The 24,656-nt window shown below is 35.7% G+C and overlaps 1 protein-coding gene across 1 annotated transcript in view; it reads left to right on the top strand.

Annotated features, from left to right (window-relative positions):
• Nucleotides 1-24,656, top strand: part of LOC114224818 (disintegrin and metalloproteinase domain-containing protein 5-like) — a 134,012-nt gene that overhangs the window by 62,089 nt on the left and 47,267 nt on the right. Inside the window, exon 14 of the mRNA XM_088021310.1 lies at nt 9,195-9,290. Within this exon, the coding sequence (XP_087877436.1) occupies nt 9,195-9,290 (96 nt within the window). The remainder of the gene's footprint in view (nt 1-9,194; nt 9,291-24,656) is intronic.

Raw genomic sequence — 24,656 nt, forward strand, 5'->3', positions numbered from 1 at the left:
TCACAGTAAGCTTGCACTACAGAAAATTCTAAGAATTTAAAATGTTTTAGGCTTAAGCGCTAATGCAGTAGATGATCAGTCTGGTCGACAAGAGGATGAACACAGGAATTGGTAAATATGTGGGTGAATATAAATAATTATATGTATGCTTTTTCTTTTCTGCTTTTAATTTTACCAACTACATTGTATACATGCACAGATAGGTAAATACATATACTTATTCACTATGCATTCATATATGCATAATACATATATGTGCATATAAATATGTATTTACATGTATATATATGTACAAATAAACACATATGGATAGTTATGTTTGTGTTTATGGATGCATATGTATATTTGTGTGTGTGTATCTACATACCTCCATCTATACAATAACAGTAACAGCACTAAATATGGAAGGGTACAATGAAATAAGCTGTTGCAAGGCTTCTATAATTCACCTGAAGAAAATCAGTATTAACTTTAAGTAGAATATAGTATTTTAAAGATATTTACTGTAGGGGGGCGGAAAAAGATGGCGGAGGAGTAGGAGACCTGGACTTCGTCTGGTCTCAGGAATTCAGCTGAATAGGAATCAAACCATTCTGAATACCTACAAACTCAACAGGAGATTGAAGAAAAGAATAGCAACAACTCTCTGAACAGAAAAGCGACCGCTTACTGGAAGGTAGGACGTGCAGAGAAGTGAATCCCAGGCGATATTCGGGAGGATAAACAGTGGGGTAGGGGGCCTCCGTCGGCTGTTACCAGCAAGTGATAGAGCAGTGGAGCACAAAATCGGAACTTTTAGAAGTCGGCTCTGCTGAGGGATGTTGCTCCAGTGGCTAAGCGGGGGGTGGAACCCTCGTGGGACAGTGCGGTCTTAGGACCCTGGGGGTCACAGAAAGACTGGGGGAGCCTGAGTGCAGCAGAGCTCCCAGGTATTGGATCAGGGAAGCCGGCTGTGGAGATGGAGCCAAGGCGCGGGCTCTCAGCTCGGGGTTGCCATAAACCGTGATCCGCGGCACAGTTGGGCCACTGCTCTTCCAGCGGGACCCAACAAGTGGCAGAGCCGGGGAGACTCCCCTTCCTCCCCCAGGAGGAGTGGCGCGGGAGCTGCTGGGTTTGGAGACTCCACACGGGGTCGGGTGCCAGAGATAGAATGCTCAGTCACAGGCCGGGTGAGCATGGAGTGCGGCTAGACACTGGGGAGACGGGAGTGACTGACTGCTTTCCTCTGGGGGCTCACTGAGGAGTGGGGCCCCGAGTTCTTGGCTGCTCCAGGGCAGAGATTGGGAGGCCACCATTTTCACTCTTGTCCTCCAAAGCTGTACCAAAAGCTTGCAGGGAACAAAAGCTCCTGAAAGCAAACCAGAGCAGATTACTTAGCCCAGACGGACAAGAGCGGGGCAATTCTGCCTCCAGCAAAGACATTTGGGAACCACGGCAACAGACCTAACCCCCAAAAGATCTGCAAGAACAGCCAGCCAAGACCAAGTTTACCCATCAATGAGAACGGGAGAACTCCAGCGCTAGGGGAATACTGCACATAGAATCCATGTCTTTTTTACCATGATTCTTTAGTCTTTCAAAGTTAATTTTTTTAACTTTTTTTTTTTTTGAAATTTTCTTTTTCCCTTTTTCAACCAATGTCTTATCAATCCGTTTTTAAAAAAACATTTTTATTTTTCATTTTTAGAGTCATATTCTATCCCTTCATAGTAGTTACCCTTATTTTTGGCATATGTATATAAGTTGTTCTCTCTTTAAAATTTTGAGATACAGTTTCTTCTAACCGATCAAAATATACCCTAAATCTCTAGTGTATGGCTTTGTTCTAGTCTCCTGCCTGATCACATTCTCTCCCTTTTTTTTTTTTAAATCCTCTTCTTTCTTTTTTCAACCAACATCTTATCAATTCCTTGTATAAAATTTTTTATAATTTTCATCTTTACAGTCATATTCCATCCCTTCATCATATCAACCCTTATTTTTGTACATATATAAATTTTTCTTTCTTTAAAATTTTGGGAGGCGCTTTCTTCTAACAGACCAAAGTACACCCAAAATCTAGTGTGTGGCACTGATCTATGCACCAGCCTGATCATATTTGATCATATTCTGTTTTTTTTGTTTAGTTCTGTTTTTGTTTGTTTTTAACTTTTTCTTTTTTATTTCCCTTTTCCCCCAGCTTCAGGTTTTTTCTGACTTGTTTAGGCTATATTTTCTGGGGACGTTGTTACCCTGTTAGTATTTTGTTCTCTCATTCATCTATTCTCACTGGACAAAATGACAAGATAGAAAAAATCAACTCAACAAAAAGAACAAGAGGTAGTACCGACTGCCAGGGACCTACTCAATACGGACATTAGTACAATGTCAGACCTAGAGTTCAGAATCATGATTTTAAAGATACTAGCTGGACTTGAAGAAAGCATGTAAGTTATTAGAGAAACACTTTCTGGACAAATAAAAGAACTAAAATCTAACCAAGTCAAAATGAAAAAGACTATTAATGAGGTGCAATAAAAAATGGGGCTAACTGCTAGGATAAATGAGGCAGAAGAGAGAATCAGTGATATAGAAGACCAAATGATGGAAAATAAAGAAGCTGAGAAAAGAGATAAACAACTACTGGGTCATGAGGGCAGAATTCGAGAGATAAGTGATACTATAAGATGAAACAACATTAGAATAATTGGGATCCCAGAAGAAGAAAGAGAGAGAGGGGCAGAAGGTATATTGGAGCAAATTATAGCAGAGAACTTCCCTAATGTGTGGAAGAAAACAGGCATCAAGATCCAGGAGACACAGAGAACCCCTCTCAAAATCAATAAAAATAGGTCAACAACCCGACATCTCATAGTAAAACTTATGAGTCTCAGAGACAAAGAGAAAATCCTGAAAGGAGCTCAGGAGAAGAGATCTGTAACAGACAATGGTAGAAACATTAGATTGTCAATAGACCTATCCACAGAGACCTGGCAGGCCAGAAAGGACTGGCATGATATCTTCAGAGCACTAAATGAGAAAAATATGCAGCCAAGAATACTATATCCAGCTAGGCTGTCCTTGAAAATAGAAGGACATATAAAAAGCTTCCAGGACAAACAAAAACTAAAGGAATTTGCAAACACGAAACCAGTCCTCCAAGAAATATTGAAAGGGGTCCTCTAAGCAAAGAGAGAGCCTAAAAGCAGCATAGACCAGAAAGGAACACAGACAATATACAGTAACAGTCACCTTACAGGCAATACAATGGCACTAAATTCATATCTTTCAAAGGTTACCCTGAATGTAAATGGGCTAAATGCCCCAATCAAAAGACCAGGCTATCAGATTGGATTAAAAAGCAAGACCCTTTGATATGCTGTCCACAAGAGCCTCATTTTAGACACAAAACCAACTGCAGATTGAAAGTGAGGGGGTGGAAAACCATTTACCATGCTAATGGACACCAAAAGAAAGCTAGGGTGGCAATCCTTATATCAGACAAATTAAATTGTAAACAAAAGACTGTAATAAGAGATGAGGAAGGACATTATATCCTACTTAAAGGGTTTATCCAACAAGATCTAACAATTGTAAATATCTATGTCCCTAACATGGGAGCAGCCAATTATATAAGGCAATTAATAACAAAAGCAAAGAAACACATCGATAACAACACAATAATAGTGGGGAAATTTAACACCCCCCTGACTGAAATGGACAGATTATCTAAGCAAAAGATCAACAAGGAAATAAAGACTTTAAATGACACACTGGACCAAATGGACTTCACAGACATATTCAGAACATTCCATCCCAAAGCAACAGAATACACATTCTTCTCGAGGGCCCATGGAACATTCTCCAGAGTAGATCACATCCTAGGTCACATCAGGTCTCAACCGGTACCAAAAGATTAGGATTATTCCCTGCATATTTTCAGACCACAACGCTTTGAAACTGGAACTCAATCACAAGAGGAAAGTCAGAAAGAACTCAAATACATGGAGGATAAAGAGCATCCTACTAAAGAATGAATGGGTCAACCAGGAAATTAAAGAAGAATTTAAAAAATTCATGGAAACCAATGAAAATGAAAACACAACTGTTCCAAATCTTTGGGATACAGCAAAGGCAGTCCTAAGAGGAAAGTATATAGCAATACAAGCCTTTCTCAAGAAACAGAAAAGGTCTCAAATGCATAACCTAACCCTACACCTAAAGGAGCTAGAGAAAAAACAGCAAATAAAGCCTAAACACAGTAGGAGAAGAGAAATAATAAAGATCAAAGCAGAAATCATTGAAATAGACACCAAAAGAACAGTAGAAGATCAACCAAACTAGGAGCTTGTTCTTTGAAAGAATTAATAAGATTGATAAACCCCTGGCCAGACTTATCAAAAAGAAAAGAGAAATGACTCAAATCAACAAAATCATGAATGAAAGAGGAGAGATCACAACCAACACCAAAGGAATACAAACAATTGTAAGAACATATTATGAGCAACTATATGCCAGCAAATTAGATAATCTGGAAGAAATAGATGCTTCCCTAGAGATGTCAACTACCAAAACTGAACCAGGAAGAAATAGAAAACCTGAACAGACCTATAACCACTAAGGAAATTGAAGCAGTAATCAAATATCTTCCAACAAACAAAAGCCCAGGGCCAGATGGCTTCCCAGGGGAATTCTACCAAACATTTAAGAAGAATGAATACTTATTCTTCTGAAACTGTTCCAAAAGATAGAAATGGAAGGAAAACTTCCAAACTTGTTTTGAGGGCACCATTACCTTGATCCCAAAACCAAAGACCCCATCAAAAAGAATTACGGTCCAATATCCTTGATGAACATGGATGGAAAAATTCTCCCAAATTACTAGCCAATAGGATCCAACAGTACATTAAAAGGATTATTCACCACGACCAAGTGGGATTTATCCCTGGGTTGCAAGGTTTGTTCAACATCCGGAAATCAATCAATGTGATACCTTACATTAATAAAAGAAAGAATAAGAACTATATGATCCTCTCAATAGATGCAGAAAAAACATTTGACAAAGTACAGCATCCTTTCTTTTTTTTTTTTTAAAGATTTATTTGTTATTTATTTTGAGAGAGTAAGAATGAGAGAGAGAGAGTACATGAGAGGGGGGAGAGTCAGAGGGAGAAGCAGACTCCCTGCTGAGCAGGGAACCCGTTGTGAGACTTGACCCCGGGACTCCAGGATCATGACCTGAGCCGAAGGCAGTTGCTTAACCAACTGAGCCACCCAGGTGCCCTACAGCATCCTTTCTTGATCAAAACTCTTCAGAGTATAGGGATAGAGGGTACCTACCTCAATATCATAAAAGCCATCTATGAAAAACCCACAGCAAATATCATTCTCAATGGGGAAAAACTGAGAGCTTTCCCCCTAAGGTCAGGAATGCGCAGGGGTGTCTATTATCACCACTGCTATTCAACAGAGTATTAGAAATCCTAGCCACAGCAATCAGACAACAAAAAGAAATAAAAGGCATCCGAATTGGCAAAGAAGAAGTCAAACTCTTACTGTTTGTAGATGGTATTATACTTTATGTGGAAAACCCAAACGATTCCATGCCAAAACTGCTAGAACTCATACAGGAATTCGGTAAAGTGGCAGGATATAAAATCAATGCACAGAAATCAGTGGCATTCCTATACACCAACAACAAGACAGAAGAAAGAGAAATTAAGGAGTTGATCCCATTTTCAATTGCACCCAAAACCATGATACCTAGGAATAAATCTAACCAAAGAGGCAAAGGATCTGTGCTCAGAAAACTATAAAATACTCATGAAAGAAATTGAGGAAGACACAAAGAAATGGAAAAACGTTCCATGCTCATGGATTGGAAGAACTAATACTGTGAAGTTGTCAATGCTACCTACAGCCATCTACACATTCAATGCAATCCCCATCAAAATACCATCCACTTTTTTAAAGAAATGGAAAAAATAATCCTAAAATTTGTATAGACCCAGAAAAGACCCCGAATAGCGAGAGGAATGTTGAAAAAGAAAAGCCAAGCTGGCGGCATCACAATTCTGGACTTCCAGCTCTATTACAAAGCTGTCATCATCAAGACAGTATGGTACTGGCACAAAAACAGACACATAGATGAATGGAACAGAAGAGAGAGCCCAGAAATGGACCCTCAACTCTATGGTCAACTAATCTTCGACAAAGCAGGAAAGAATGTCCATTGGATAAAAGACAGTCTCTTCAACAAATGGTGTTGGGAAAATTGGACAGCCACATGCAGAAGAATGAAACTGGACCATTTCCTTACACCACACACAAAAATAGACAAAATGGATGGTTGAAAGACCTAAATGTGAGACAGGAGTCCATCAACATCCTAAAGGAGAACACAGGCAGGAACCTCTTTGACCTCAGCCGCAGCAACTTCTTCCTAGAAACATCACCAAAGGCAAGGGAAGCAAGGGCAAAAATGAACTATTGGGACTTCATCAAGATAAAAACCTTTGCACAGCAAAAGAAAAAGTGAACAAAATGAAAAGACAACCGACAGAATGGGAGAAGATATTTGCAAATGACATATCAGATAAAGGGCTGGTGTCCAAAATCTATAAAGAACTTATGAAACTCAACACCCAAAGAACAAATGATCCAATCAAGAAATGGGCAGAGACATGAACAGACATTTTTCCAAAGAAGACATCCAAATGGCCAACAGACACATGAAAAAGTGCTCAACATCGCTCAGCATCAGGGAAATCCAAATCAAAACCTCAATGAGATACCACCTCATACCAGTCAGAATGGCTAAAATCAAGTCAGGAAATGACAGAATTTGGCGGGGATGCAGAGAAAGGGGAACCATCCTACACCTTTGGTGGGAAGGCAAGCTGGTGCAACCACTCTGGAAAACAGTATGGAGATTCCTCAAAAAGTTGAAAATAGAGCTACCATACGACCCAGTATTTGCACTACTGGGTATTTACCCCAAAGATACAAATGTAGGGATCCGAAGGGATAGGTGTACCCTGATGTTTATAGCAGTAATGTCCACAATAGCCAAACTGTGGAAAGAGCCAAGATGTCCATCGACAGATGAATGGATAAAGAAGAAGTGGTATATATATACAATGGAATATTATGCAGCCTTCAAATGAATGAGATCTTGTCATTTGCAATGACATGAATGGAACTAGAGGGTATTATGCTAAGTGAAATAAGTCAATCAGTGAAAGATGTGTATCATATGACCTCACTGATATGAGGAATTCTTAATCTCAGGAAACAAACTGAGGGTTGCTGGAGTGGTGGGGGGTGGGAGGGATGGGGTGGCTGGGTGATAGACATTGGGGAGGGTATGTGCTATGTTGAACGCTGTGAATTGTGCAAGACTGTTGAATCACAGGTCTGTATCTCTGAAACAAATAATGCAATACATGTAAAAAAAAAAAAAAAGAAGATAGCAGGAGGGGAAGAGTGAAGGGGGGGATATCGGAGGGGGAAATGAACCATGAGAGACGATGGACTCTGAAAAACAAACTGAGGGTTCTAGAGGGGAAGGAGGTGGGGGGATGGGTTAGCCTGGTGATGGGTATTAAAGAGGGCACATTCTGTGTGGAGCACTGGGTTTTTTACAGAAACAATGAATCATGGAACACTACATCACAAACTAATGATGTAATGTATGGTGATTAACATAACAATAAAAAATTTAGAAAAATTAAAAAAAATCCATAAAAAAATACTTACTGTACGTCTTAGAGCAAATATTGAGAAATTATTCAGAGATATAGCTAAAAAAGCCAATAGAAGATTTACTAGGTAAATATTAAACACATTTCATCAATACAAAATAAGAAGGGAAGAATTGAGGAATAAAAACAAGATGAGATAAATAGAAACAAAGAGCAAAATTAGAATTTGAAATACATTCATGTTAATAATTACATTAAATGTAAATAGGCCAGACACTCTATCAGAAGGCAAAAGTTGTCAGACTAGATAAAAATCAAGAAATAATTGCATGCTATCAATAAGGGATTCATTTTAACCCCAATACTCTGTATCATAGAAAATAATACAATGGAAAAGGATAGAACAAGCAAACAGTAAATACAAGGAATTATAGTAACTATATTAATATATAAAATAAAGATACAGTAATGCTTCAAAATGAAAAAAAGGATAAATACATAAGGAGAATATAACAATAATAAATATATAAACATTTATAAAAAACATTTATGTATATATACCCACACATTAAATCTTCAAATTTTATGAAGCAATCACTGGCAGAACTAAAGGGAAAAACTGACAAATCTATCATATTTGGAGATTTATTTCACATCTCTCAGTAACTGATAGAACAACTAGACAAAAAATCAGTAAGGATATAGAAGACCTGAACAAAACTACCTATCACCTTAATATGATGATATTTATAGGCCACTATATTTAACAGCTTAAATATAATAATTCAATAGAACTTGGAATATTCATCAGGATAGAATATTTGAGGCATGAAATAAATCTCAATATATTTATTTTGTGTTGAAAATTAAATTAGAATTCAAGAATAATATCTTGAAAAGCCCCTAAATATTTGGAAATTAAACTACCACTTCCAAATGACGCTTAGCTCAAAGAAAAATTACAAAAGCAATTTTAGGATATATTTTTAACAGTATGCAAATTTAAACATAACATCAAAATCAATGGGATTCAGGTAAAACAGTGTTACAAGGAAAATCTCTAGCTCTAAATGCTTATATTAAAGAAGAAAGGTCTAAAATAAATTATTTAGAATGCTACTTAAGGTAGCTAAAATATTAGTCTAAGTTAATTTATCTAAAGTATAAAGAAGGAAATAATGATAAAGATAAAAGTAGAAATTAATGAGATAGAAATCAGAGAATGAAAATCAATGAAAATGAAAGTCAGGGCTTTGAAAATAATCAATATACTTGATAAACCTCTTGCTGTGCTGGTGGAGAAATGAAAGAAAAAAGAAATTCCCAGTATCAGGAATGAAGGAGGGTCCATTACTTACTACACATCCTACATATTTTTAAAATAAGGAATATTAAAAACTACTTTATGTAAATGAATTTGGCAATTTAGATGAAATTGGCAAGTTTCTTAAAAGACATTATCATAACTGATGTGAGAGAAGAGATCATTTGAATTTGTCTATTTGTTTACAGAATTGTACACATAAAGACTGCTGTGATCCTAGAATATGTGTAATGAAAAAGGGTAAACAATGTGGTTCTGGGGAATGCTGCACACTAGATTGCAAGGTAAGAGGCAATCTATTTTATAGTAGCTCAGCATTAAATTTCTTGAAATACTTGTTTCAAAGAGACGAGAAGCATGTCAATACCCTATCAGCCCTTTGCATTCTATTATATCCAAGCACATTGGACCCCTCTTACACTTCAGTCCAGTCAGTAATCTCTTATTTCCAGGACTGTCATGTACATAATGCCTGATGATTCTTCTCTCCTGACTTGAATTCCCATCTTTATATCTTATTACAAATCTTTCTTGTATCCATTGAGATATTTCTGCAATCAACATACACCTGAAGCAACCCTCTTAAGGTCTTCTTTTTTTTAATTTAAATTCAATTTGCCTACATGTAATATATTATTAGTTTCAGATGTAGAGTTCAGTAATTCATCAGTTGCATGTAACACCCAGGTCTTATTTTCTAACACCATACATCACATGGGGTCAAGAAGTTAGATTAGTTTTTTGTTTGTTTGTTTGTTTTTGTTAACTAAATTCTCTTCACTGTCTTCTGGTAAAGTCTGCTGTTCCTTTGCGATTCAGTTATTGTTACAATCAACCAATCCCTCTTTATTGAAAGTATCTAAAGAATTCCTGAATAATTGCCCTGTACCCAGAACAATTAACTGGAATCCTAAAGAAAAAAGAAACTCCTGAACAAGGTAAATGGCAGAAGTCCATAAGATTGGAGTAAGAATATGCTTTTATCTTTAAAATTTTTTCCCCAAACTTTATTGAGATATAATTGACATATAACATTGTGTAAGTTCAAGGTGTACAATGTCATGATTTCATATAAGTATATATTGTGAAATGATTACAAGAAGGTTAATGCATACACCTCATTACATAGCAAGAACATTCAACATTTAGTAAGAAACTTTCAAGTGTACAGTATATTATTAACTTTAGTCACCATGCCATAATTAGATCTCCAGACTGATTCATTTTATGGCTGAAAATTTGTATCCTTGACCAACATCTTTCCATTTCCCCCACAGTTTTATTTATTCCTTTCTGATTTGGATGCTTTTTAATTCTTTTTTCTTGCCTAATTGCTCTGGCTAGGACTTCTAGTACTATGTTAAACACGAGTGGTAAGAATGGACAACTTTGTCTTGTTTTTGATCTGACAGGTAAAGATTTCACTATTGAAAATTGTTAGTTCAGACTTGTCATATATAACTTTTATTATATTGATATGTTTGTTCTATACCCAAACTGTTGAGAGCTTTTGTCATAAAGGTGTGTCGAATTTTGTCAGATGTCTTTTCTGCATCACTTTAGAGGATTACATGAATTTTACCCCTATTTATATTAATGAGGTATATTATGTTTATTGATTCCTGTGTTTTGAATCATCCTTCCATCAAGGCATAAATCTCACTTGATCATGGTATATGATACTTTTAATGGATTGTTGAATTTGGTGTGTTAGTATTTTGTTGAGAATGTTTGCATCTATATTCATCAGGGATATTGGCCTGTAAATTTCTTTTGTTTCTTCCCTTATTTGTCTTTGGCATCAGGGTAAAGTGGGCATTGTAAAATGAGTTTGGGAGTGTTCCCTCCTTTTTAATTTTTGGGAGAGTTGAGAAAGATTAGCATTAATTCTTTAAATATTTCATAGAATTCACTTGTGAAACCATCTACTTCTGGTCTTTTCTTTGTTAGGAGCTTTGATGACAAATTCAGTCTCTTTACTTGTGTTTGGTTTGTTCAGGTTTTCCATTTCTTCATGATTCAGTCTTGCTAGGTTGTCTGTTTCTAGGAATTTAGCCATTTCTTCTAAAGTGTTATGCAGTTTGTAGGTGGATAATTGTTATAGTAACCTTTTATGATACTTCATATTTCTATGGTATCAATTTTAGTCTCCTCTTTCTTTCATAATTTTATTTTATTGAGTCCTGTCTCTTTTTCTTAGTTAGTCTAGCTAAAGGTTTGCCATTTTGTTTATCTTTTCAAAACCCAACTCTTGGTTTAATTGATTTTTTCCCCTGTTGTCTGTCTGGTCTCTATTTCATTTATTTCTGCTCTGATCTTTGTTATTTCTTTCCTTCTACTAAGTTGGGGCTTAGTTTGTTTTCCTTTTTTAATTCCTTTAGGGATAAAGTTAGGTTATATGAGTTTTTTTAATGTAGGCATTTATTGCTGTAAACTTACCTCTTAGAACTGCTTTTCCTATGCCCCTATGTTTTGGTATATTGTTTTTTTGTTTTTATTTTTATTTATTTTAAGACACTTTTCTGATTTCCTTTTTTTTCTTCTTTGGTCCATTGGTTTTTCAGGTGTATGGTGCTAAATTGCATGTTTTGTGAATTTTTCAGTTTTTTTCCTGAGGTGTCATACCATTGTGTGTGGAAAAGATATGAAATATTATTTCAATTCCTTTAAATTTCATAAGACTTGCTTTGCGGACCAACATATGTTTTATCCTGGAGAATGTTCCATGTGTGCTTGAGAAGAATGTGTATTTTGTTCTGTTGGACATAATGTTTTATATATGTTTTTAAGGTCCATTTTGGTCTATAGTTTTATTCAGGCCTGCTATTTTCTTCCTAATTTTCTTTCTGATTGATCTATCCAATGTTAATGGTAGGGTATTGAAGTCCTCTACTATTACTGAATTGCTGTCTATTTATCCCTTCAGTCTGTCAATATTTAGTTAAAATTTTAGGCACTCCAATATTTGGTGCATATATAGTTACAAGTGTTATATTCTCTTCACTTTCTTTGTGTGTGTGTGTGTGTGTGTGTGTGTGTGTGTGTGTGTCTGATTTGATTGGAAGTCTATTTTATCTGATTTAAGTATAGCAAACCCTGATGTCTTTTGGTTACTATTTGCATGGAATATATTTTTTTCTTCCCTTTATTTTCAGCCTATGAATGTCCTTAAAGGTAAATTGAGTTTCTTGTAGCCAGCTTATTGTTAGATTTTGCTTTTTATCCATTTTCCACTCTGTGTCTTTTGGTTAGAGAAAATCATTTACACTTAAAGTAATTATTGATAGTTAAGAATTTCTATTGCCATTTTGTTTATCATTTTCTGGGTTTTTTGTTTGTTTGTTTTAGTTCTTTTTTCCCTTTAATCCTCTCTTGCTGTCTTCCTTTGTGATTTACTTTTTTTAGTGGTGTGCTTTAATTTGTTTCTCTTTACCTTTTGTGTGTCTACTGTAGGTTTCTTCTTTTTGATTGTCACAAGGCTTATATAAAACATTTTATAGATATAATAGTCTATTTTTTAAGTTTTTATTTTAATTCCAGTTAACATATGGTGCTATATTAGTTTTAGGTATACAATGTAATAATTCAGTATTCTGATAGTTCCATACATCACCCTGTGGTCATCACAATAAGTGCACTCCTTAATTTCCATCACATATTTAACCCATCGCCCCACCCAGCTCCCCTCTGGTAACCATCAGTTCTTCATAATTAAAAGTCTGTTTCTTGATTTGATTCTCTCCCTTCTTTCTCTCATCTTTTTTTTAACCTTTGCTTGTTTTATTTCTTAAAGTCCACATATGAGTGAAATAATATGGTATTTGTCTTTCTCTATCTGACTTATTTCACTTAGTATTATACTCTAGCTCCATCCTTGTCATTGCAATGACAAGATTTCATTTTTTTATGGTTGAATAATATTCTATTGCCTATATATATATGCCACATATTCTTTATCCATTCATCAATAAATGGACACTTAGGCTGCTTCCATATTTTGGCTATTGTAAATAATGCTGCTATAAACATTGGGGTGCATGTATCCCTTTGAATTAGTGTTTTTATATTCTTGGGGTAAATACCCAGTATAGTGCAATTGCTGGATTGTAAGGTATTTTTATTTTTTTTTAAGTTTTTAATTAAATTCCCAATTAGTTAACATACAGTGTAATGTTAGTTTCAGGCATACAACATAGTGATTCAACGCTTCCGTACAACACCTGGTGCTCATCACAAGTGCAATCCTTAATCCCCATCACATAATGGTCTATTTTAATCTGATAATAACCTATCTTCAATCACATACTAAAGCTCTACATTTTTAATTCTTATTTAATTCCCCCACATTTTGTTCTATTAATATCACACTTTGCATCTTTTTATGTTATGCATCCTTTAACAAATCATTGTAACAATATTTACTTTATAAGACTATTTTCTTTTAACTTTTGTGCTAGAGATAAAATTATTTTGCCACCATTACAGTATTAGGGTATTCTGAATTTGAGTATATATTTACATTTACCAGTGAGTTTTGTACTTTAAATATTTTCATGAGTTAGTGTCCTTTCTTTGAATTTGATGAACTCCCTGTAGTATTTCTTTTTTTTTTTTTTGGATGATACACAAGTTTTAATCCCATCTATAATTTTATCTGATACCATAATTCAATTTAGATATATTGCATAGGATGTGCCAACAATCATATTAATAACCAAATAAACTCCAGGACTTTGTTTGAGTGACCCTTTTAATGGTGAACTCCAGGTCACAACACATTAACTGTCAGTTCAACTATACCAAGGTTTGTGGAGACAATGGCTTCTGTGCCCAAATGGGTTGCAAATCAATTTTGAATGGAACCTGGTATCATCCTGAAGGAATTCTACCTTCACACTGTTGGGGTAGTATACCAAGATGGCTTCAGAGTAGACTAACTTTACACAGCACACTTTAAAAAAGACACATTTATTCAGCATCATGATCAGACTATTACATTTAGCAATCAACAGCATGAGTGCAAAAAAAAAAATCTACATTAAAATCCTTTGTTGGAATGCTTTAAACTTTCCACAGAACAGAAACTAAAATAACCTATTATACAATTAGTCACAAATACAGTCCTTGAGTTTTTTGCCCATACACATGAGTATTGTCTAAAACATGTCTTCTTTGTAGCAGCGAGGCCCTGCCACCACGGTGCTTGGCTGAGTTCACAAATCTGTTGTAACCTGTAGCTTCCCTGTCACTTCTCTGGCTCTCCTCTCCTGCTAAGCTTTGTTTCCTGGCAGTAATTAAAACCTTCTGCCACTGCCGTAGCTACTGCTGCTGCTGGAAACACCATAGCCACCTTGGTTTCGTGGTTTGGCAAAGTATTGGCCTCCACCACCATAGGGGCCAGAGCTTTGCCTCCAAAATTTCCTCCTTTCATGGGTCCAAAATTTGAGGATTGATTGTTGTAATTGCCAAAATCATTATAGCTTCCGCCACCTCCAGGGTTGCTTCCATCATGACCAAGTCCGTCATAGCCATCCCCACGGCCACCATAGCCACCACCACCTCGACTGCCACCAAACTACCTCGACCACTGAAGTTCCCTCCACGACCAAAGTTGTCATTCCCACCAAAACCACCTCCACGACCACCACCATAGTTTCCAGAACCACTTCGACCTCTTTGGCTGGATGAAGCACTAGCCATCTCTTGCTTAGATAGGGCTTTCCTTACTTCACGGTTGTGGCCATTCACAGTATGGTATTTTTGAATGACAATCTTGTCTACAGAGTCATGGTCATCAAATGTTCAAAAGTAAAACCTCTCTTTTTGCCACTGTCTTGGTCAGTCATGGTCTCGATCACTTCAATTTTCCCATACTGTTCAAAATAATCTCTTAGATGATGTTCTTCAGTGTCTTTAATGCCACCAACAAAAATCTTTTTCACAGTTAAGTGGGCACCAGGTCTTTGAGAATCTTCTCTTGAGTCAGCTCTCTTTGGTTCCATAACTCTTCCATCCACCTTGTGTGGCCTTGCATTCATGGCTGCATCCACCTCCTCCACAGTGGCATGTGACAAACCCAAAGCCTCTAGAGCGCTTGGTGTTTGGATCTCTTATTACCACACAGTCTGTAAGCATTCCCCATTGCCCAAAATGACTCCTCAGACTCTCATCAGTTGTTTCAAAGCTCAAACCTCCGATGAAGAGCTTCTGCAGCTGTTCAGGCTCTTTGGGACACTCTGACTTAGATATGACAGTGGTGGGAGGGGAGATTTTAACGATGCTTACTCGGCGGCGTCCACGGGCAGAAAGGAGTAATCTAACGAATCTTCCCTGTAATATTTCTTATAAGACAGATCTAGAGGTGATGAACACACTTAGCTTTTATTTATCTGGGAATGTCTTTAAATCTCCTTATTTTCTGAAGGACAGTTTTGTGATGAATAGATTTCTTACCCAACATTTTTTTTTTCTTTCAGCATTTTAAACTTATCATCTCACTCTCTCTTGGTTTACAAATTTTTTTGCACAGAAATCTGCTGATAACTGTATGTGGATTCCCTTATATGTGATGAGTAATTTTTATCTTCAAATTTTGTTTCAAAAGTTTTCCTTTGACTTTTAACATTTTGATTATAATTTGTCCTGGTCAGTCTTAGGTTGTTCTTGCTTGAAGTCATTTTAGCTTTCTGTTCATGTTTGTCTATACTTCTTCCAAAATTTGGGAAATTTTTTATCTGTTATTCTTTAAATAATCTTTCTACTCCTTTCTTTCTTGTTTTCTCTTTCAGGGATCTCACAATATGAATTTAATTTGCTTAACGATGTCCCATAATTCATGTAGGCTTTCTTCACTCTTTTTTCTTTTTGTTCATGTAACTAGTTCATGTTTCAAAGCAACAGTATTCCAGTTCACTTAGTATTTATTTTGAATGATTGATTCTGATGTTGAAGCCCTTTATTGAATTTCTCATTTCTGTTATTGTCTTACTCAACTTTAGGATTCTCTTTGGTTCTTTTTGATGGTTTTTATTTCTTTATTACTTCATTTTATTCTTACATGTTTTCCTGATTTTGTTCAGTTGTCTATATGTGTTCTCTTGCATTTCACTGAGTTTCTTTAAGATGATTATTTTGAATTTTTGTGAGGCAATTCATAGATCTCCACTTTTTGTGATTGGTTACTCTAGCTTTATTAGTTTGTTTTCATGGTGTCATAGTTGCCTGATTCTTTGTGATCCATGTAGCCTTTGATTGGTATATGGGCATTTAAAAGAGCAAACACCTCTTCCAGTCTCTACAGAGTGGTTTCTGCAGATAAAGATCTATCATTTCCTAGGCTGATGGGATTACCTCCAGAATTGGCAGTTGCTGTGTTAGAGCCAGTTTACAAGGTTTTTGCTGAGTCTGTAGTGGGATTTGCGGTTGTTGGGCTTGTGCCTGGGGCCTGGGTGGGTATGGATCCTGTTTGGTTCCTATATGGGATTGTCTCAAGTACCTTGTTCTGTAGGGTGACAGTAGGACAAAGATCTGCCTCAGGGCCCACAACTGGATGTTTTGACAGCATCCTGTTACCCGTTGTGTGGATGGTTGTGACTTCCACTAAGTTCCTAGGAGGGCTCTTGCCAGATCATTGGGTCGGTCTCTTTGTGGTCAGGGATGGCCCTGACTGTGGCTTTGAATGGCTAGAACTGTGTTCCTCTGCTGTTTCAGGGTCCACAACCAAGATTGAGGTCTGAGGACCTGGCTCTGGAGGCACAGATGGGCATGTCTCCTGCCAGGTCCCTGAGTGGGCTGGACAGCTCTCTGATAATGGCTGGAGGGGCTGGATCCAAGTATAGGCCATTTCAGGATCTTAGGCACAGTCTAGAATGTCTTCTGCTGGGTCCTTGTGTTGTGAGGACAGCTGGCAGGCTATGGCTTGTAGGGGCTGAAGTTGACAATTAGGCACTTTCTGGATCTCCAGGGATATAGACAGGAGTGTATCCTGCTGATTTTCTCATCCAGCAGGACTGCCAGTGGACTGTATCTGTGAGGGGACTGGAGCCAAGGATAGGAGTTTTTCAGGATCTCTGGGAGTACAGACAGGAGTGTCTCCCAACAGGTCCTTTTGCTGGCAGGACTCTTAGTGGATTGAGGCTGGGAAGGGGCTAGCACATAATGTCAGGCCCTTTTTGGACTCCCAACCATAAGTGAGAGAGTTTCCTGCAAAGTCCCAGGGCTGGAAGGACTGCTTGGGGACTGGGACTGGGAGGGAGTCTGGAGCTGATTATAGGGCCCATTCTGAATCTTTGGTGAAGGTGGGAGTGTCTCCTCTCAAAAGCCTGTACCAGCAGGATGGTTTTCAGCCTGCTGGTAGGGGCAGGAGCTCAGTCACATGACCCTTTCAAAACAGTCTAACTAAGTTTGTTGTGCTTACCTCCTGGTACTCCTGGACCACAGCTGATTCATGGGCCATTTCAGGGTCTACATCTGGAACTAATGTCCTTGTGCCTCTTATTCATGCATGGGTAGATGTGACTGCTCCTGGGTTCCTTGGCATGTGATCCTTATAGCAGGATCATTGCCACATGGGGCTGAGACAAATCCTTGTGAATGGAGCTATTTCTGGGTCTTTAGTTGGGTCAGGAAGTAGCTGCCTGAGTGAGGGCCTGCCTTTTCAATTTAGCTTTCCTCAGTCCTAGAGTTCACCCGGGTTTCAGTGTCTCCTATTTGGATCCCAGAGCTTTGCTGAAGACACTTTTGTCTGTGGATTGCTGTTAAGTATTGTTGCTGAGGGAAAATGTGAGTAGGGGATTCTTATTTTGCCATCTTGTGACATCATTCTTTGGATGTGCTTTTAAAATTAAGTTGTAGGATCCAGAAGCAATTTCAGGAAACTGTAATTCTCAAAAAATTACAAGGATTGACCTCTTTGAATTAAGACAATGTCATAAGAAGGGAACTGAACATGATAAAGTTAATGGTGTATGAAATAAGTGATGATTACAGATAAACTAAATTTGCAATTTAAGCATGAAGTCAATGCTACTCTTAGTGGATACCCAAATTTCTGTCCCTCAAATTAGTCATAGAGTTGGAAAACAAATATTAAGAAGATAGAGTCAAATGTAAGGATTAGAGCAGAAAGAAAAATAGAGAAAAAGAAAGGACTGAAAACACAGTAAGTTTTCTTAATATCAAAGAAAATTGATGTAATTCAGTTTAATGTGGCAGGTAGACACCACTCTACTTTACTCATATCCTTAAAACTAATGTACAGCAACAATGTGTGGAGAAAACAACCAAAATATACAAATAAAATCTCAGTGAAATTTGGATGAAATAAAAGGTTGACATTAGAAACAGATACTCATTTACAGTTTATTTGCAGCTTGAAATTGTTTATCCACTCACTAATTCAGAAAATATTTTACCCCATACTGAGGGGTATTACAGAGGATTAATCTTTAAACAAACAAATATTTAAAAGATAATTTCAGATAGTGATATGTGATTTAAAAATAAGATAGGGCTGGGGTGCCTGGGTACCTCAGTTGGTTAAGTCTGCCTTCAGCTCAGGTCATGATCTCAGAGTCCTGGGATCAATCCCAGCATCAGGCTCCCTGTTCAGTGGAGAGCCTGCTTCTGCTTGTCCCTCTCCCTCTACTGCTCCCCTTGCTGTTCTTTCTCTCTCTTTCTGTCAAATAAATAAATAAAGTCTTAAAAAAATAAAAATAAAATAGGGCAAAAGAATAAAGACTGAGTGAGGGTGTATTTTAGTCAGGGTAAACAAGGAATACCTCTCTAAGGGATGACATTTGATCTAACACCTTAGTGACAAGTAGAAGTATTGGTATAGATGATTCAAACAAAAGACAAGTAATAAAAAGATTCTGAGAATGGGAAATGAATAAAGAAAGAAAAATGGCTTGTTATGTTCTTACAATTTAATGACTGATAGAGAAAGAAATAGTGTATTGGACCTAGTTTTTGTGACTTTTCAGAATTGTTCAGCCATGCTTTTCTGCTCATTGCTATTGATTAAAAGACAAAAATGCCTAATTAACATTTATTTCCAAAATATGGCTTCTTTGTTATAAATGCCAATTCAAACCATAGTTAGGTAAGGTAATTATTATACATTTTTCTAGAACATGGTTGACAAATCAGACATTTTATAAACTGGCTTTTGTTTTAAAGACAATTAAAAAAAAACCTCTGGTAAATAACTTTGTAAAAATGAAGAATTCATATATAATATGGTTAGTTTACCACCTGATTTGCTATTAATACATGGTCTCCTGGACTAAGTCTATGTGACTACCCAGATATGTTGGCCATGGTTTTCTGCTCAATCCAAATGACAGATTGTTTGAAATGCAATGTTTCATATGTTCTTTCTGGAGACAGCAACTACATATCTTTGGTAAAGCTTTGGCCAGCTTATTAATGCACCAACCATCTTGTATTTGTTTTGCTTTGATCTCCCTAAGCTCCCAAACCTTAATGAAGCATTAGGATATAAGTTTTGCTTCAAGCTCTGGTTTTTGGAGAACCCGTAATATGAGAGGGTGGCAAGCAAGAGTCAGATTCTATAAAGCAATGTTATATATTACTATTATTGCATAATATTTTACCCCCCAAATTAAAATTCACATTTCCCCTCACAGTTTCTTTGGGTCAAGAATCTGAGTGTAGCTTTGCTGGGTCTTCTGGCTCATGGTTTCCCACAACCAGACTAAAAATCATCATTGATATAGAATACTTCTACCACACTGTCAAACAACTTAACCAAATTGACATTAATGAACACTTCACCCAGCAACAGCAGAATATACAGTATTTATAAGCATGCATTGAATATCTTTAAGGATGGACCATATGCTAGGGTACAAAATTAGTCTTAGTATATTTTAAAACACTGAAATCATATAAAGTATATTCTCTGATATCAATAAAATAAAATTAAAAATCAACAAATGAAGGAAATGTAATAAATCTACAAATATTAGAAATTAAATAACACATTTATCAATAATCAATGTGTCAAAGAAGAAATCACAAGAAGTTTAAAATATTTTGAACTGAGTAAAAACTAAAAAACACTTCAAAACTGGCATAAAGGTAAAGCAGTGTTTAGAGGGAAATTTTTACTTGTAGATACCTATATTAGAAAATAAGAACTAAATCAATAATCTAGGCTTGTACCTTAAAAGTCTATAAACAGAAGAGCAAATTAAATCCAAGGCAAATATAAGGAAGAAAATAAAGGTTGAGAGGCAATCAGAGGAACCAAAATTTGTTCTTAAAAAAAAAATCAATAAAAATGGATAAACTTTACCTAGACTAAGAAAGAGAGGTTTTACAGAAATAAAAGGGGAGAATCAACTGACCTTACATAATTTAAAAGAATTATAAGGAAATCTACCAAACTACCATATCCAGCAAATTAGACAACTTAGATAAAATAAGAAGACACAAATTACCAAATCTGACTTAAGAAAAAATAGAAAATCTGAATGGACAAGTAAAGAAATTAGTAACTTAAATTAGTAACCACAAAGAAAAGCTCAGGTCTAGATGGCTTTATTGTTGAATTCTATCAAACATTTAAAAAAGAAGCACCAATATTCCACAATCTCTTTCAGAAAATATGAGAAAAAAAACCCTTTAAACTCATTCTATGAGGATAGTATCACCTGAATACCAAAGACATCACAAGAAAACTATAGACTAATATACCTTATTAATATGGATGCAAAAATTCTAAAAAAGTTACAAGCAGAATCCAGAAACATGTGAAAAGGATTATCTACCATGACCAAGAGGGATTTATCTCAGTAATATAAGGTTGGTTTAATTAATATAACACACCATATTAATCAAATGAAGGAAAACACATGATAATCTCAAAAGATGCAGAAAAAGGACCCACTCATTATAAAATTACTAACAAATTAGAAATAGGAAGGATCATAACCTGATGGAGAGCATCTATAAAACATCTAGAGCTAACATACTAATGATGAAAGTCTGAGTGCTTTCCCCCTAAAATCAGAGACAAAGCAAGGAGGTAGGTTCTCATCACTTCTATTAAACGTTGTACTAGAGATTCTAGAGTACAATTAAGTAAGAAGAAGAACTAAAGGCATCAATTTTGGAAGGGAAGAAAGTACAACTAACTCCCCTTATTTGCAGATGACATGATCCTGTATGTAAATAATCCTAAAGAATCTACTAAAAATACCTTTTAAATAAATGAGTTAGTCACAGGATACAAATATGAACTGTATTTCTATATAATAGAAATGAACAATCTGAAAATGAAATTAGGAAAACAATTTCATTCATAATATCATCGAAAAGTACTTTGGAACACATTTAATAAAAGAAATGTAAAACATACACTTAACAAAGCATTGCTGAGAAAAAAGAACGTCTAAATAAATGGTAAAATGTTCCATGTGAGTGGATTGGAAAACTGTATTGTTAAGGCAGCAATTCTCTTTGTCAGAGGTCCCCAGTACTATCCCCAGGTTTGTTTGTTTGTTTGTTTATGAGATTTATTTATTCATTTGAGAGAGAGAGAGCATGAGCAGCGGGGAGAGGCAGAGGGCGAAGCTGACTCACCACTGAGCAGGGAACTGATCCTAGGACTTGATCATGACTTGAACTGAAGGCAAATAGATGCTTAAGCATCTGAGCCACCCAGGCACCCCCTATCCCCAGGTTTAATGACTCAGTAGGAGGACTCACAGCATTCAGCATATAGCATACTCATCACTATGCTTTACTGCAGCAAAAAAATACAAAGCAAAATCAGCAAAGGATATCTTTCCATTTATTTGTGTCCTCATGAATTTTTCATCAGTGTTTTATATTTTTCAGTATCCAGGTCTTATAACTCCTTGATTAAATTTATTCCTAAGAATTTTATTCTTTTTGCTGGTGTTGTAAATGGGATTTTTTTTCTTAATTTCTTTTGTAGATAGCACATTTTTAGTATGAAGATACACAACTGATTTTTATATTTTTTTGTATCTTGCAACTTTACTGAATTCACTTATTATTTTTAATAGTTTTTTGGTAGAGTCTTTAGAGTTTCCTATATATAGGATAATATCATTTGCAGAGACAACCTGACTGCTTCTTTTCCAATTTGGATGCCTTTTCTTTTTTCTTGCCTAATTGTTTTGGCTTGGACTTCCAGTACTAAGTTGAATAAGAGTTGTGAGAGAGGGCACCCTTGTCTTAGCTAAGGGCTTGTCGTATATGGCCCTTATTATGTTGAGGTACATTCCTTCTAAGTTGTTGATAGTTTTTATCATGAAAATACATTGAATTATGTCAAATGTTTTTTTTTTTCTGCATCTAGTGAGATGATCATTTTTTTAAATTTAAGTTCAATTAGCCAACATATAATACATCATATTATTTTTAATCCTTCACTTTGTTAATGTGATATATCACATTTATTAAATTGCATGTGTTCAAACATCCTTGAATCTTAGTGATAAATCTTAATTGATCATGATGTATGATCAATTTTAATGTGCTGTTGAAATTGGTTTGCTAGTATTTTATTGAGAATTATTGTATTTATGTTCATCAGGCCTGTTCATCAGGTCAAAATTACATTAGCATATAGTTTTCTTTTCTTTGGTCTGATTTTGGTATTAGGATAATTCTGACCTCATAAAATGAGTTTGGAAGTTTTTCTTCCTATTCAGTTTTTTGGAAGAGATTGAAAAGGATTAGCATTAATATTCCTTAAGTGTTTGGTAGCATTCATCTGTGAAGCCATCTGATCCTGGGATTTTGTATGTTGGGAGGTTTTTAACTGATAACTGATTTGATCTCTTTACTCATTATTGGTTTGTTCAGATTTTTCTATTTTTTTTCATGATTCAATTGTTAGGTCGTTTCTAGGAATTTATCCCAAGTTATATGATTTTATATATATATATATATATATATATATATATATATATATATATATATATATATGCATACATACATACATACATGTATATGGTTGTAGTCTCTTATGATCTTTTGCATTTCTGTGATATTTGTTATAATGTCACCTCTTTCATTTATAATTTCTATGAGTCTTCTTTTTTCTTAGTTTAGCAAAAGGTTTATCAATTTTATCTTTACAAAAACCAGCTCAGTTTCACTGATGTTTTCTATTGTTTTTCTCATCTCTGTTTTATTTATTTCTGTTTAAACTTTATTTCTTTTCTTCTGGTAACTTTGAGCTTAGTTTGTTCTTTTTCTAGTTCCTTGAGATGTTAAGAAGATCTTCTTTATTGTAGGTATTTGTCACTATAAATATTCCTTTCAGAATTGCATTTAATGCATTCCTTAATTTTTTAATTGTTAGGTTTCAATTTTTCATTTGTCTTGAGATTTTTTTTGATTCCCTTTGATTTCTACTTTAATACATTGTTTGTTCAGGAGTGTGTTGTTTAATTTCCACATATTTGTGAATTTTCACTATTGATTTCCCGTTTAACATCATTGTGATTAGAAAAAATTCTTGATATAATTTCAGTCTTCTTAAATTTGTTAAGGCTTGTTTTTTTTTGCCTAACCTATGATCTACCTTGGAGAACGTTCCTTGTGTGCTTGAGGAGAATTTGTATTCTGCTGCTGTTGGATGGAACATTCTGTACGTGTTTGTTAGGTCCATTAGGTCTATGCCCACTTCAAGCCCACTGTTCTGGTATAGATTTTTCTTTTTGAATGATCTAGCCAATACTGAAAGTAGAGTGATGAACTCCCTACTCTCTTTAGTTCTGTCAATATTTGTATATTTAGGTATTCTGATATTGGGTGCATATATATTTGCAATTGTTATATCGTCTTAATGAATTGATCTCTTTATCATTATATAATAACTTTCTCTAACTCTTGTGATCATTTTTGACTTAAAGTCTATTTTGTAGGACATAAATGTAGACCTCCCTGCTCTTTATGATTGCCATTTGCACGAGCTATTTTTTCTATCTCTTCACTTTCAGTTTATGTGTCCTAAAGACCTAAGTGGGTCTCTTGTATGTTGCATATAGTTTGATCTTGTTTTTAATTAATCTGCTTACTCTGTGTCTTTTGATTATGATTCATTTACTTTTAAAGTAATTATAGATAAGGGAGGATTTGCTATTGCCATATTAATTTTTTTTAAAGAAATACTTTTTAAAAATTTTTTTAAAGATTTTTATTTATTTATTTGACAGAGATAGAGAGAGAGCACAAGTAGGCAGAGTGGCAGACAGAGGGAGAGGGAGAAACAGGCTCCCCGCTGAGCAGGGAGCCCGATGTGGGGCTCGATCCCAGGACCCTGGTATCATGACCTGAGCTGAAGGCAGCCGCTTAACCGACTGAGCCACTCAGGCGCCCCAGCCATATTAATTGTTTTTTGTTTGTTTTGTTGTTTTTCCTCTTTTAGTGTCTTTGTGATTTGCTGATTTTTCTGTGGTGGTATGCTTTGACTAATTTTTCTTTATATTTTGTATATTCACTACAGGTATTTTTGTGTGTGTGTGTCTGTATGTGATTACCACAAAGCTTACACAAGACATTTTATAGTTATAACTGTCTATTTTAAAGTGATAACAACTAACTTTGATCTCATACAAACCCCCCCATTTTATGCTATTGATGTC

Source organism: Eumetopias jubatus, unplaced genomic scaffold (genome assembly GCF_037043125.1).
Source record: "Eumetopias jubatus isolate StellerSeaLion01/CBP00866 unplaced genomic scaffold, mEumJub1_p1.0 scaffold_2, whole genome shotgun sequence".
NCBI lineage: Eukaryota > Metazoa > Chordata > Mammalia > Carnivora > Otariidae > Eumetopias > Eumetopias jubatus.